Raw genomic sequence first — 15,866 nt, forward strand, 5'->3', positions numbered from 1 at the left:
CTTACAATATCGACTTGACTGAGAGAGAAATGGTGCATCATACGATCATGAAACTACTCACAAAAAGTTTTATTTACATCGGTGGGTCACAACTAGTGAAAATGGCTCCTTGTTGCAGACTCATTTCACCATTCCACTATTATGCTCATGTTCATTCGTGTTGAAGATCATTTCACCATTCCACTATTATGCTCATGTTCATTCGTATTGTTCTTCAACTGCTTTCTTGCAATAGCTGTGAAAGGGCATGTAATTAAGGAAGAGTGAGGAAGGGAAAGTCTGAGGGAGGGAGCTGGTCTTCAAAGGGAGCTCGGGGAGGGAACGATTCGTAGAGGGAGAACAGGTTCAAAGAAGAATGGGGGAGAATGGGGAAGATGAGGGAGGGAGACTGGGAGCTCTGGATTCAGAGAGAGGGAGAACGGGAGCCATCCAAGTCCAAAACGAGCAGTTTCATTTTCCACTTGGATACCATTTGCATAGAGATTACGTATGCCGCTTGTATCCAGCATTTTTCTTTGTTGAGAGCCTGCGCTACTTCGCATCTAACATATACATGCACACACACCAAGAAAGAAAATAAAACACAATAAAGGAAAAATTACAATGATGGTATTAGCTTTTGATTGTTTTCCAAAGAAGTACATGAGGCAAAAAGTATTTCAAAACAATTCTAGAATTAACAAATCTTTTTTATTAATATTTTGAGGTTTTTTTTAAGATTTTTCTAATGTTCATATTTTTTTTATTTGAGATTTTTAAACTTTGAGCCGTGTTGTGTAGCACGAGACAGTCTGATAAGGGTAAAAATGTTTTTTTTTTCATTTATTTTTTATATTTTTAAATATTTTTAAAAAAAATTCACAATATCATTAAAAAATATTTCTTTAATTGCTAAATAAAACAAAAAAATTGTCGATCATATCGGACCCAACTGTGATGAGAGTAGCATTTTTCTTAAACTTTTTACTTCTTTAGTTTGAGTAATGCTAGAGAGAAGCTACTATAGCAATGCACACTTTGCACTCACTGCATGGCTGCTTCTAGTTAATTATTACTAACACTCACTTAGGGAGATGTGTGGTATAGATGATGCCATATCATATGTGCAAAATGGATGCTCCCAATAGTGGCTTCTATCTATATTTATTCATTGATAAATCATAAATACTTTTAACTTCCTTTTTTAAAATATTGATGAAAGAGTCTATCATAAATAATTTTAATTAATAAATTGATAAAATTTGTAAACAAGTTTTTTATTTTATTATTATATTGGGAGAGGGGGTCCATAATCTCTATTTTGAAAATGTGAGTTTTGAAAAAGTTATTCATATAATGTCAAGAGAAGGCTCAAATTATATTTTTGAATTTTGAAACGTAATTTAAAAGCACTAATTAATTGTAAAATAAAAATTGATTATTTGAATTCTGTATTTTAGAACTTTTTTAACGAACCCACAATAACGAATTTTAATAAAATTCCGAGTAACCACTGCAGTAATTTTTCATAAAATAATAATAATAATAATAATAAAAAGTTAATAGGTAAAATCTCTCTCAATCTTAAACGGAGCTCAGCTAAGCCACTGAGTTTTCAGCCTCCAGCGTCTACGAAACATGCTAACCATTTTTGCTGCGGATTTTGATTTCGAGATCTAAACTAGACCACTCAGTTTGATTCACGAGGAAGCAAGGTAGTCTCTGCGATTTGTTTCTGTGTCTTCTCCTTGTTCTTCTTCTGTATCTTCTTATAGGGTTTTAAGCCTCTTCGATTTGTGATTTTGTCGTGTTTTTTAAATTCGATTTTCCGCCTTCATAGTTGGATACATTTCTACGAACTTTATTTCATGCAAATTAAGTTTCTTGGGCTGAGAGACAGCATGGTTGGGTAGTTAGGGTTTAGGGTTTTGTGGGTTATGTCGCTATAAGCTTATTAATCAAACATTCAAATTTTTTTACCAGTATTTCGAGGAGCTTTGGGATCCGCAAGATTGTTTTTTAAGTGAAAATAAATTTCTTGAGTTGATATGCAAGCTTGAATGAAGATTAGGATTTAGGCTTGCGTGGGTTTTATTCCAAATGCTCTAATCAATTGAAAAGCTTTAAAGTGGTTAGATTTAGTTTTAATGCGTTTTATGATAATGAAGTCTATTTAGCTTGGATAAAGATCTGTGGGTTCTGTTTGTGGTTACATATGGTACGGAGTATTTCCAAATTCGAGCCATTCTTTCTATTTGATTAATATGTAGGTGTTAGATAGAAATCCTCGGGGAATATAGTCTATGCATTTTTTTCCAAGGAAAAGCAGAACCTTTGGATTCATTGAAAAGCAGAACCTTGGAATTGTATATTGTATTTTTCATCTCATTTTTCTATTGTTGAAAAAAGAAAATTATTCGTAGTCATTTTGTGAGTGTATCTTTGTTTGAATTTCGAATGCCATTGGTCATTGGTCAGTCTCATGTTTACTTCCTCGGGAGCTTACTTCCTTTTCTTCAGATGAAAATGAACACTAGTGTTGATCAAGACTCATGGTTGAAATATCTAGACTTATCAAGTCTAATGATAATGAAAGCATTCCAAATTAACCTTTCTCAAGTCAATATGAGTGGACAGTTTTGGTTGTATAAAATATAGACTTGAACTTCATATCAAGAATCACTGAAAATAATGGCTGTATATTTGATGGTGATTTCTTTCTGAAAATCCAGTGTTTTTGAAATATTTGAAATGACGGATGGCATTCCAAAGCATAAAATGATGTATGAATTTATTTATGCTGCAATGTGTATATTATATTAACTATAGCCTTTTGTTTTCTTGTACCAAGTTTACTTGAACTGAGCAGATATGAGTGAGAAAAAGAACCCGTTTGTGTTCTTAGATGTGTCGGTTGATGGGGACCCTGTGGAACAAATTGTGATTGAGGTGATGAAATACCCCAGACTTGTCTTGTCTTTTCTTTCTTGTTTTGCAACTTGAAGGTTCCATTTCAGTTTTGGATGGAGGTAAAAATTTTTTATAATGAATTGTGCAGCTTTTTGCTGATGTTGTTCCTAGGACGGCAGAGAATTTCCTGGCACTCTGTACAGGTATGATAGAATTTCTCAATTTTGATTATGATTTAAGCCCTCATTCCATGGTTATGTATGTCGTGTATGGAGTTGAACACTTCTTAAACTAAGTGGTTGCTATTGCCATGTGATGAATAATTGGCTCTGATTATATTTCAAGTGGCTGGGTTCATTGGGTTTGGAAGACTTATAATTGAATAATCTTGAGTCATGTTATTATGCTGTTCTACTGTAGGAGAGAAGGGCATTGGAAAGTCTACTGGGAAACCTTTGCACTTCAAGGGATCACATTTTCATCGAATAATTAGAGGATTCATGGCCCAAGTATGTAATACCTTTTATCTATTGATCTTTTTAATCATCAAACTTCACTTCCAATGATGGATTTCCCTTAACATTTGTTGGTGATTAAATTCAAGATGCTTCTAACAGTTGCAATCTTGTAACGATCAATCCAATTAGCAGTTAATGTTCCTTGATTCTTCATGGTCCCAATACTATCTCCATATTAATTACCTTTGCATGTGAGGACAAGAATCAGCTCTCTTTGCATGGGCCACAAATGTTTCTTAGAGGCTGGCAATCAATTATATGTGCCTCATCAAAAGAGATCATCTCAAAAGTTGACCTGGTTAGGACTTATAGATATCCTTACTGTCCCCTTATTACAGTCAATGGACTATGGATATCTGAACCCTTTAAATGTCATTCTGAGGTTTGTTTTGGAGTTAATCTCAGAGCTGCAGCCATAATCTTTTCTTATATACGATAGACCACCAAGCTCCTATATGACGGCAAAAGACTTTACCTTCTAAGCTACTTCTCCCACAAATAAGTAGTTTTTCTTTTGAATTTATGATGCATTGATGCTTGGGGCCTCATGTCATGCTGCCTTCATTTTGGATAGTATATGACAATATGTTAAGACCTTTGATGAGGCTTAGAGGTCCTTTGATATGAACAAGTTCTACTATGTTTTAAAGGGCACATTTCTTATGATACATACTTGGCAGTCTCCCTGTTTCCTGTTCTACACTTTCTATGCTTTGTCCTATTCCTTGCCAGCGACCAACTAAAGCACTGTGCTTGTTTTTTCAGATGTAGTTCCTTGTAGTTACTTTCCTCTTTTACACCACGTTGAATCTTGTGTGAACCTTTTTTCTGAGAGACTAAAATTAAATTGCATTGAATATTATAAATTAAAATTTTATAGAAATAGAGGATCTCACTAGAGTTTGTCGAAATAGAGAAGGATGAATTTTTATATTATTCCCATCTCTTCACAATAGGGCAATTTTTTAATTATCTTTTTCTTCTTAAGTATAAATCTATTCATATGCAACTTTATTCTCAAACATATATCTGATAATAGATAAATTGTTAAATTTCTTTTGTTGTCCTTACAGGGTGGTGATTTTTCAAAGGGAGATGGTATGTTTTTTGTTCGCTTGATTTATCTCTCTTGATTAGTGTGCATTTCTTGTGTTAACTTCTATGTTTATGCCCAGATATGTAATGAACGACCTTTAATTGGTTTGCAGGCACTGGTGGAGAAAGTATATTTGGGGGAAAGTTTGCTGGTAATTTTCTGCATTTGACCAATTTTATGCATGCCCGATGAGTTAGTTTCGCAATTAATCATCCCAATTAGCATTCTACATGCAGATGAGAATTTTAGGCTGAAGCATGATGGAGTAGGTCTTCTCTCTATGGCAAATTGTGGTCCAAACACAAATGGGTCCCAGTTCTTTATAACCTTCAAGCGCCAACCCCATCTTGATGGGTATTTCACATTTGTTTGTTATGCTCCTCTTTGTGTTACTCATTACTACCTAAGCATATTTCACCTGTCATTCCCGCTCGTCAATTTGCAAAACTTGATAATATGTTAGGTGGGTGCTTCATACATTGAACTAATGAGATCCTTATTCTCTCATAAGATACTTTCACCTATTTTGTAGGAAACATGTTGTTTTTGGAAAAGTTGTGAAGGGAGTAGAAATTGTGAAGAAAATTGAACTGTTGGGAACAGCTGCAGGGAAGCCTGCTCGACCTGTGAAAATTGTAGATTGTGGGAAAACTTCAGAACGTAAGATTCAGGATGCAGTTGGGAAAGAGAAAGGTAATTCTAGTTCTCATGGATGATTCCACTGAAAGGATCTTGTGATTTAGTTTCGACTTCATTGAACAGTGTATTTGATTTTAGTTCCATTTGTATGCTGTATGATGTGTTTTGTTTCAGGGAAAAAGAAGAAATCAGTGAAGGTTCCATCTTCTGCAGATAGTTCCGAATCTTCTGATGTGCAAGTGCGAGGAAGACACAAGAAATCTCTGAAGGACAGAAGAAAGAAAAGAAAAAAGAGATACTCTTCATCTGATTCTTACAGCTCTGATACAGAGTCTGATTCTTTTTCTTCAGATACTGATTCGGCATCTGATTCAGATTCATCGCTATCTGATTCAAGTTACTCTAGTGATGGAAAGCGTAGGAAGAGAAGGTCCGTAAAAAGAGAGAAGCCCCAACGTGGGAGAAAAAGGAAGGATGGGCAAAGAGAGAGGAAGAGAGGCCGCCGTGAAAAACGATCAAGGCAGAAGTCCAAAAGGCGCCCTCTACGGTTAACTGCTGCCTTTCTTTGTTTCTCCCATTATAATGTCCTGACTTATTTTTCCATATATTAATAACAGCCTTATTGTCAGCAGTTCAAGTTCAAGTGATGCAAAAAGAGAAAGTGATGATACTAGTAGTAGCAGAAGCAGTTCTGATGATGAAAAAACTGATAATCGTGTTTCTGCTCGGAACACAAAACATGAAAAAAATAAACAACCAAGGAACCTCGGTATGCCATCTATTCCATTTTTCACATATAATTATTGCTCATAGTTTGTCCATGTTTTTATCCCTACCTTATATATTACTGTGACTAAGAGGGATTAAGGTGTGGATTTCAGCAGCACTCTGTCATTACATTGATATTGTAAGCTTAAATTCTTGGCTTCTTGTGACATTTCAGATACTGGAAAGGAATCCTCAGCTCCTCTCTCATTACAAAAAGGTATTGTAGAGCAACAGAAGGATCGTGAGATGAAGACGACTGAGGACAACTCATCACATGAAGAAGGTGAATTGTCTCCAAAGAATGACAAACTTTTGAACAATGGCCATGGCAAAGAAGCTAGATCTGATAAGCATGCTAATAAGCATTCCTATTCAGATGACTCCAGTAAATCCAGGTTTTTGCCATCTCCCATATCCAGCTATAATTAAATTACCAAACTCCCAAAACTGGGATGGTAACCTTTTTTGTTTAATCATCCCTGTCATGGGATACTTGTGTTCCTGCCTTTTCTGAACCTATAAAAAAAAATCCAGGTTTTTGCTCTCGATCAACTCCATCTGTGTATATTGTTTTTCTTGTGACTGGGTACTTTATACTTCTATAAAAATGTTTGTAAAAGTTTCTTTGATTATTTAATTATTAGGAGTCTGACTCCCAAAAGAAGGTCAAGAATCAGCCCGAGGAGCAGTCCAAGCACAAGTCCAAAAGGAGTTCCCAGTGGAAGTCAGGCTACGAAGTCCAGTGAGCAAAATCAGGGAAAGGCTTCAAAGAGTGCATTGGGTAGTCCTGCTCTTAAAGTCCGTGAACCTTCTTCAACTGAGCATGACCAAGGTATGTTGAGAAGCTCATCTCCAAATGGTGCTCCCAAGCGCGTCAGAAAAGGGCGTGGCTTCACTGAGCAGTACTCCTTTGCACGTCGGTACCGTACTCCATCTCCAGAGCGTTTGCCTCGCAGTTCCTACAGTTATGGTAGAAGAAATTTTCTTGGAAACAACCAGGATAGGTAATCTCAATTAAATGTAAGTTAAGTAAAATGAACACTAAAGTTATGTCTTAAGTTCTTTTTTCTCTTTGTAAAGGTATTCAAGCTACAGAAGGAATTATGAGCATGCACCACATGGACGTTACCGAAGCCCACCTGGAGGTAGAAGCCCTCCAAGGTTCACTCTCTCTCTCTCTCTCTCTCTCTCTAGGGCATAAAGAATATGTCTGGTTGTGTTTTTTGTCATGGTCAGAACTTCTGCATTTAATTATTGTGTTGTGTAGCAACCTTGATCTAGAAGAGAGGACAGGTAAACCTCTTTTTCTTGGCATACCCTTTGTATGGTAGTAGTGTCGTTGGGTGGTATCCGCCCCCCCCCTCCCTCTTGCACTTGTAGGCAACATAAAGGATTGATGTTCTATCTCCTTCCTTTCTTTCTTTTTCCTCTCCAAGTTGTACCTTTTCCTTTTTGTTATCAACTAATCACATAAAAAATGCAGGAAAACATTTTTATTATTCTTCTTGCAAATTAAACTGTGCATTTGGAGAGGTTGGAAAGGCATATAATTGGTTCAGCCTGATTCTGAACTTAATGTTAAAAAATACCAGTTCCCTATTTTCAAACCTAGTTCATTGTCTTTCCTAATTCCATGGCTGTTCAGTGTCTAGTGACTTCAACTCATCTATGTATTTAAGTGGCCTGACCTAAGTGTTGTTTTCCCCCGCCCCCCAAAATTTTTTTCCTTTTATCTTCTTGCAGACTGAATCAGTTCATTAACCTATATTTCCCCTATCATGCAGACACCATAGCCGGAGAACTCGAAGTAGGAGTGTTTCCCGAAGTCCAGGTTATCGTCACTATTACAAGGACAGGAGCCGGAGTCGGAGCCGAAGCAGGAGCCAGAGTCCAATAGATAAGAGACCTCCTATGAGTGATAGATTAAAATCTCGTCTCGGCCCCAGAATTGATGATCGGCGCTCTCCAGCCAGAGGAAGGTTGAGATCCAATTCGAAGAGTCATGGTTCCTCTCAGTCCAGATCTCCCGATGCTGCACCACCGAAGCATCTTGAGAGAATGATTTCTGCTTCTCCCAGCGGCTCTAGATCAAGATCAAGCTCCCCATCTGGGCAAAGAGGGTTGGTTTCCTATGGAGATGCCAGTCCTGATTCGGGGACAAGATAGCTGTTTATGGTATCTTAGTCACGGTGGAGTATTAAGGATCTAATCTGAGTAAACCCGTCTCCATTGTGTATCAATCTGATTGGATGACATCAGAGAAACTGTTCCTTTTGGTTTATTGGCATCTAACTGTAATATGAAGTTATGAACTGCCATGAGCTTGACTGGTCATATTTTTTATTCAGTCGTATCGTCATCTATGACTGCTATTGGAATACCTGGGTAACAACTGCAATGGAACCATGATGTACGGAAGCTTCTTTCCGCCATGTATGCCTATTGATGCTTTGCGGGGGAGGCATAATCTTTGGGGCATGTGGCCAAGCACAGCCTTGTAGTAGCAAGTGTTAGAATGATGGAGGGATTCTTGGTGCTAGATACACGTACGGTTGGACTTTGCAATGTTGCACTGCATAATTCAAATCCTCTAATCCTGTCACTTCACTAGGATTAGCTGCCCCTGGTCGATTCAAACTCTTTTAGACCTTGTTTGCTTATGTATAAAAAGGGAAAACATTCCAACTCTTTTAACTACTCAAAAAATTGTATAGGGATAAGGTGATACTTTCATTTATTTCCATACATTTCCTTCCTTGTTAAAGAAGATTTTGGGAATGTGATGGGAGTAAGATGTGTACTGTAGAAAAGTGAGAATTTACATGGTAATAAGTTTTATTTCTTTCTAATTTAAAAATAAGCACTAATAATCAGTTTGAGAACATTTGTATTTTCGTACACCTTTTATCATACCAAGAAACAACAATGATAATCATGAAGATTCTAAAAAGCTGGCTTGTCTAAAATTATTTTATGGAATTTATTATAATAATTTTTTAGGAGAAAAAAATAATTTTAAACTCATTATTCCTTTAAACTATTACTCTTTTTGCAACATTACAATTTACCTCAAAACTACCAAAATTATCATTTACTCTGAAAGAGGTTACAACTTCCAATAGCACCTCCACGGCTGCAGATCCTTTTTTTTTTTTTTTTTTTTAAAGCTGTTAGTTATGTATAAAATATTTGAATCTTTTCTTCTATATTGTCATTTTTTTCTTTTTTAATCTTAAAAAAAGGTTTGAAAATTTAAATTAAAAAAAATGTAAACTAAGGGATGGCTAATCAACAACAAATACCAACAACCCGATTAAATATATTAATCATTTTAGTTTTAAATAAAATTTATTTACTTAACTAGATATATTATTGTTTATATAATTAATTTAACTTAATTGCATATCAAATATCATAATGATACTAAAATTATCCAAGTACCCTGTAACGCAGTGAAAATATCTACTAATTCACTCAACAAATTGGTTAGTTGTTAATTATGCAATTATTTAAAAATTAAGCAATAACGTAAAGTAAATAAATTACATAACATCAAAATTGGTTTCGAAGGAAAACCCTTTAAAGAACTCTTTAAACGTAAAACCCTGGGAGACAGCCAAACCCAAAAAAGTCAATTACAAAACCTTTGTCAATTGACATTCTTAATTGACTAGACAAATGACTCATTGGTCTTCTACCACAGTTACAGCCAGAACCTCTGAAGATTTTCAAACATTGACTTTTCTTCTGGGACTCCAGTGATTGAAACTTGATCAATCAATTCTCCAATATGGAGCACGATCATACTCTTTGAGAGAAACAATATGAAAATTCCTATTTTCTTACCAAAATATATACTTGAAAGTGTTCTAGAATATATCCAAATCTGAATCTCTACAGATCCTAACCAATAAGATTTTTTAAATAAACAATCTGAAGGAAGTTTTAGTTTCAGTAGGAATCTGTTGACGGATTGTCGCGAAGACGTCTATTGACAGAATGCTGACATTTCGCGATAAATCTTCTCTGCAGTAACAGATTTCAGTTCAACCTCTTCTCTGGATAAGTGCAAATTCCTTGGGACTCGATTTTCGCACTTACGACTTATCTAAATAACTTCTAATACCTCATAGATAAACTTAATATAGTTATAGATAAAGTCAATAAATAATTTACATTCATCCAAAATTACAAACTTAATGATATGATAAACTCTATCATTTTAGTCACCTAATCCTATCCAAATTTATCAACTTAGTCACCTAATCCTAGCTAAACTTTTACATCTACATATACAATTGGAGAATTATATGGCTTAAATGGAATACTTCTCATTTAGTACGTAGAAAAAATGAGATAGTAAATGATCATGTGACTTCATGATTATGCTTTGAAAGTAATTATTGTGTATAAATTGAGAGAGAGATACATATAATAGGTTTCATGACAGTACTTTACCACTCCAATATTTTTCTATCTGTAAAGGATTTTAAGTTTTCCTAAATTTTAATTTGTAGCATCTCATGATCATGTGAATCAAATTACCTCGTGCTAACATTATGGCCTTAATTAGTATCAATTTAAAACATGCATGCAGCGTTGTCTTAATTAGACTTTTGATCGGGTAGTGGCTAGCTGCTAGCTAGCTTGCTTCTTTTGAAAATAGAGTACTCCCTAGCTATGAGGTCGACACGATCAGATGTATTCGTCTTCATTTATGTCCTTTCATTTGTAGCTTTCAATTATTTTCATTTTTTCAATAATATCAGAAGATTCTGATAACCCAATCTTTCCATGCAAGACGTATATATGCCACGTGAAAAAAAGAAAAAGAAATGTAGAAAGATCAGAAATTGAAGTGTGGACACAACTCCACGAATTTTGACTTAGGGTGAATCCTTTTTCCCAAGTTCAAATATATAAAGAGCAAATTATCAAAGTCATGATCATGTTGACATGAATAAGATCAAATTAAGATGGTTAAGATCAGAAGGCCAAAAATCATGTATTTGAAATTTCTCATTTTTAATTGTTCGAAAATTAATTGATCAAAAATGACTTTTAGAAAAGTTCCAACGTTGAATGGGGAATTTTTCTCCCTGCATGCGTGTCTCTTTGACTTTTGAATATTAATGCAGAAACCTGTTATATTACAACTTCGCTAAAACCCACTTTCTACTAAGTACCATTTTGTCTGCCTTTTATTTCACTCTCTCTCTCTCTCTCTCTCTGATTTTGATTACATTTCCAAGCATGGCAGATGCATTGAAAGAAGATCAGGTTGGCGAATTCCGGGAAGCCTTTTGTCTCATTGACAAGGATTCCGACGGTGTGTTTCTCTATATATAACTTCGTTTTGTTCTTAACTCATGCTTATAAGAGTACGTACGTAGGCTGTAGCAAACTTGTTTTATTTTGTTTTTGTTTTTGTTTTTCTTCCAGAGAGAACGTTCATGTTTCCAAGAAACACCCCACAATGAAAAGAAAATAACCAAAAAGAAAAAAAAAAACTGTTTCGATATCATAAGGGAAACAAGTTCTTTTATCCTTTTTTTGTTGTTTGAATTATTGGTAATGCTGTAGGCCATATTACAATGGAAGAACTGGCAGCGGTGATTCAATCATTGAATGAAAACCCCACAAAAGAAGAAGTTAGAGACATGATTGGTGAAGTTGATGCTGATGGGAATGGGACCGTTGATTTTGAAGAGTTTTTAAATATTATGGCAAGAAAAATGAAGGTATTTATTATCATTCATGTATAACTTACATGATGTAACGTTTTCTGGTTAATATGGGGGACTTAGCTAGCTTGGGGTTGGCTCTAGATTTTGCTATAATTTCTTGAAGTATAATCTGTCAATTAGAGGATGATGATGAAGAAATGATCATGATCTGACTGTATTAGGAAAATGTTGCCGAGGAGCTGAAAGAAGCCTTCAAAGTATTTGACAGGGATCAAGATGGATATATTTCAGCTAATGAGGTAAACCTAATTGGCCCATTTTCATTTTCGAATAACGTTCCAACATATTATATGTCTAAAGCGTTTGGTATATCTCATTCTAGTGTTCCTTTTTGGGCTCATATCTAATTCTATCTAGGGAGAGAGAGAGAGAGAGAGAGAGAGAGAGAGAGAGAGAGAGAGAGAGAGAGAGAGAGAGGTGTGCAAAAATGGATGAGGTCAAAGTTTATTTATAGGAAGCTGATTTCTTGCCAAACGTCCGTATAAATGGTATTGATATTGTTCAAATAATTTAGCATATGAGAAATGATATTTGTAGTCTTAGAGTTTGCAAGCTACACGTGCTTATTTTCAATGGTGGACCTCACTTTTTTCAAAGAAAGTGTGCGGTAGTTACATAGCATAGGACTATATTTAGCATTAGTACTCCTAGCCTATTTTACATACACTCAACTGTCCCTAATTCAATGGGTGCATGCCCAACAAGGTGCTTAACGTCCGGACAATAGGCGTATGTCACTCACATAACATTATTTCGCTTTGTCTAACACAGCATGCAATGGTCTTAGAATGTTTAGTACGCACGTAGTTCTTAGATTTTCTGATGTAATTAAGGTGGTTATAAAACATTAATTATCACGCCACTATATATAATAGCATGCATATATAGTTAATTATAAGGTCGATAAGTACTGGTGTGATCTGTTTTGGCATAAATTTCTGATCCATTCATATAGCTTAACTTTTTTTATATGTAGTTGAGGCTGGTGATGATAAATATGGGAGAGAGATTGACAGATGAAGAGGCAGAGCAGATGATTAAAGAGGCTGATTTGGATGGTGACGGTCACGTTAGCTATGAAGAGTTCGCAAGGATGATGATGCTGAATTGATTTCGAAATCAAGTAGAGTGATGCATCCACCTTGACCAATTATATATATATGGTCAATGGGAGCTGTGAGTCCCTTAAACATGAGCCACAACAGATCATGATCACTAGTCTTAACACAAGCTCTCCTATTAAATTGGTTATTTTTTATTTTTCTTTTTTCTTTTCTGATCTGATCAATATGCAATTAATATTGTATTAGTAAATTAAAGATGAGTATGTTTAGAGGGTATGGGAGTGACAGCTCCCAAATCGGACCTGAGGTTCAATGCCAAAACATCTCACTTTCACTACTCTCTATTTTAAAGCACTCTAGAGTTCTAGATCTGGAGCTCCGATTTTGGAGCAATTGGAGTTCTAGTTTTACAGTACTTCACAATTAGCTTTAATTTTATGGAAGTTAGCTGCTTCAAGGGTGAAATATCCTCTATGATCAGTACTTAGTATGTATAAGCTTAACTTAGGTTTAATATATATATATAATTGGAGAGTTATCAACAACATGTTTAATATATAATACTTGACCTTAGTATGTATAAGCTTGTCATAGATATCTGCTTACTAAGGTTTGATAACTCACCCCTTATCTCCAATTATTTTGCACCAAGTAACGCCCTGACCCCGAAGATCCGGAGAGTTAACTCTTAATACCTAAAATCAACTTAAATAACACAACTATAAAATCCAGAAAATTCCATAAAATATTAATCCATTTAATCAATCCAAAAATCTAAGTTCCTCCATGGCGACATTAAAGGAATTCCCAATAACATAAATTAGAAATTCTCCAAAAACTCGAAAACATCCTTAACTCATCAAATCAAATACCTGAAAAATAAATCAGTTTACTAGCTACGACTCTCAAATAAGCATTTGTACCCTCAGACACTTATTCCACTACGATCATCACACCTTGCTAAACTTTCTACTCTTGTTCTCCAGCTGAACCATCAAAATTATCTGAAAAATAATTGGAGATAAGGGGTGAGTTATCAACAACTCAGTAAGCAGATGACATATACTGGTATGTAAACATGAGCATTTACAGAGTTCAGAATGCAGAACAAAAATATTTTCTTTCAGAATGCAGAATCAGAATAATGTTTTCAAAATGCAGCATCAGAACATATTATCAAAAATATCAGAGCGAAAGTTCGAAAATATTCATAATCAAAATCCCTTTGGCATAGCAGAAGCTGAAACATCACATCTTATCTTATCATATCAGAACAAATACCATGTTTAACTCCCGTGGTAGGGTTGTGCAAATCCCGGTAGCTAACCGAGCAGAAACAGAATGTAAATCTTCCCCTTATTCATTCTCGGAGCCCTGAGTGTGCACAAAGGAAAGACCACGCAGAAAACCACTTTATTTCCAGAGTGGGTGTACCAGAAACAGAAAAGTTGGTACCAACCTAAACATAAGCCACTATTAGCACCCGTGGTAGGTCAAATAGGTCACCATCCACAAACCACATCCTGATTCAGAATGTCATGCAAAAATTTTTCAGAAATCACATCATATCAGAATACGGAACACCTTCAGAACAGAACAAAGTTTTCAGAAATCATATCATATCAGAGTATAGAACATATTCAGAACAGAACAGAGTTTTCAGAAATCACATCATATCAGAGTACAGAACATCTTCAGAATATAACAGAGTTTTCAAAAATCACAAAACATAATTTTATGCACAAACTTTCATATTCGCTCTCTTTTTCACAGTTCAGAAGTAAAATACAAAATAGCTCATGTCTACACCAGTCATGCTAGAAAATACTTTATTCTTAAACAGAATCTCATGAGTAATGTAGAACAAATAACTGAGGTAGTTCAAATTTCTTTTCATAACAAAACATGCTTATTTTCAAAAGTCAACCTCAGTCCATTTTATTTTTATGCAAATCTAGCATAGGAACCCAGCTTACCTGGACTTCTTAGTTTTTTTTGAAAATTCTTTCAAAATGTCGAATAATAATTAATCGTCACCTATAAAATAATCACATAATTCTCGTAAATTTCCAATTAACCTCATACTTCTATATTCAGTCATACGCTTCTAAAATAACCTATTAAAATTCTCAAAACCTAAAATTTCAAATCATCACTTTCTAAAATTATCACTGATGATTTAATAACTATGAAAAAAATATTTAAAAGTCAGACCTATTTATTATCGGAAAATATAATACTGGATAATATAATTATCCCAAAATATTTTTAAGATAAACCATAACTATTTTTTTTAAATAGACTAAATCATATCTAAAGTGTAAAAAAAATAATATTACACGAATATTGTTTACTCTTAAAATAAAACTTTACTTAATAACATGATAAAATACATAAGTGATTTTCTGTAATCATAATTAAAATGTTCAAAATAAAATTTCACACTTACTGTAAAAATAATATGCTACTATTAGTACAATTTGAAAACCCTATTTATTTTTTGTAAAATGTCTTATACTTCCCACATAAATCATGTAAAAAAAACAGATTTAATAACAGCAAAAATCCCAACTACAACCATCCAGTAAAGGGGCAATATTAGAATTATTAATCAAAATATTTCCTAAAACTATGAAAGTTTAAGGAACAACTAAAATCATACTAAAACAAGGCAACGTTGCGCGGTTGGAGAGTAATGGAGGACCTACCAAGAGAGAAGATGTGCGGCGCTGGGTGAGGTGGGAGGTGGTGCACTCGGCGGCTATGCACTGGACGAGAGAGAGAGAGAGAGAGAGAGAGAGAGAGAGAGAGAGAGAGAGAGAGAGAGAGAGAGAGAGAGAGAGAGAGAGAGAGAGAGAGAGAGAGAGGTGCACGATGAGAGAGAGAGACAAAGTCAAGATATACAGAGTGAAACACGGCGTGTGCATTGAGGTGTTACCGAGAGAGTTACGCGTGACAACGGCCCGGGTGGCTAACGATGGTGGCACGACTAGGCGTGGCTGAGACGCTGGACTACAGTTTCCCTTTGCGCCGCGGAGGAGACGTCTGAAAGGGTTGGTCAAAGAGCAAAAATTTCCGTGCTTGGAGGAGCAACCAATTGCTCTGTTTTTGGGACCCAAAACAGTGGAGTTTCGGTCTACTAAGC

At 35.2% G+C, this 15,866-nt stretch overlaps 2 protein-coding genes across 2 annotated transcripts; both read left to right on the forward strand.

The window, feature by feature from the left end:
* The first annotated feature begins 1,561 nt into the window (after positions 1-1,561).
* Positions 1,562-8,607, forward strand: LOC109018775 (peptidyl-prolyl cis-trans isomerase CYP63). Its single transcript, XM_019000957.2, has 14 exons — positions 1,562-1,694; positions 2,831-2,928; positions 3,038-3,092; positions 3,310-3,398; positions 4,481-4,505; positions 4,616-4,654; positions 4,740-4,857; positions 5,036-5,196; positions 5,317-5,689; positions 5,775-5,911; positions 6,086-6,305; positions 6,555-6,914; positions 6,991-7,071; positions 7,695-8,607. Exons 2-14 carry the CDS (start codon positions 2,851-2,853, stop codon positions 8,074-8,076), a joined length of 2,118 nt encoding a protein of 705 aa, XP_018856502.1. The 5' UTR covers positions 1,562-1,694; positions 2,831-2,850; the 3' UTR covers positions 8,077-8,607.
* Positions 8,608-11,110: 2,503 nt separating this feature from the next.
* On the forward strand, positions 11,111-13,164 carry LOC109018060 (calmodulin-like protein 11). Its single transcript, XM_035682829.1, has 4 exons — positions 11,111-11,239; positions 11,494-11,651; positions 11,819-11,896; positions 12,634-13,164. Exons 1-4 carry the CDS (start codon positions 11,164-11,166, stop codon positions 12,766-12,768), a joined length of 447 nt encoding a protein of 148 aa, XP_035538722.1. The 5' UTR covers positions 11,111-11,163; the 3' UTR covers positions 12,769-13,164.
* Positions 13,165-15,866: the final 2,702 nt, after the last annotated feature.

Source organism: Juglans regia, chromosome 11 (assembly GCF_001411555.2).
Source record: "Juglans regia cultivar Chandler chromosome 11, Walnut 2.0, whole genome shotgun sequence".
Lineage (NCBI taxonomy): Eukaryota > Viridiplantae > Streptophyta > Magnoliopsida > Fagales > Juglandaceae > Juglans > Juglans regia.

What these genes read in the sequence shown, in the direction of transcription:
- LOC109018775 (XM_019000957.2), top strand. Translation starts at nt 2,851, where the DNA reads ATGAGTGAGAAAAAGAACCCGTTTGTGTTCTTAGATGTGTCGGTTGAT. An exon ending in CGCCAACCCCATCTTGATGG is followed by an intron (nt 4,858 to 5,035) that starts GTATTTCACATT and finishes CCTATTTTGTAG; the next exon opens with GAAACATGTTGTTTTTGGAA. An exon ending in TAAACAACCAAGGAACCTCG is followed by an intron (nt 5,912 to 6,085) that starts GTATGCCATCTA and finishes GTGACATTTCAG; the next exon opens with ATACTGGAAAGGAATCCTCA.
- LOC109018060 (XM_035682829.1), top strand. Translation starts at nt 11,164, where the DNA reads ATGGCAGATGCATTGAAAGAAGATCAGGTTGGCGAATTCCGGGAAGCC. An exon ending in CATTGACAAGGATTCCGACG is followed by an intron (nt 11,240 to 11,493) that starts GTGTGTTTCTCT and finishes GTAATGCTGTAG; the next exon opens with GCCATATTACAATGGAAGAA. An exon ending in TTATGGCAAGAAAAATGAAG is followed by an intron (nt 11,652 to 11,818) that starts GTATTTATTATC and finishes TGACTGTATTAG; the next exon opens with GAAAATGTTGCCGAGGAGCT.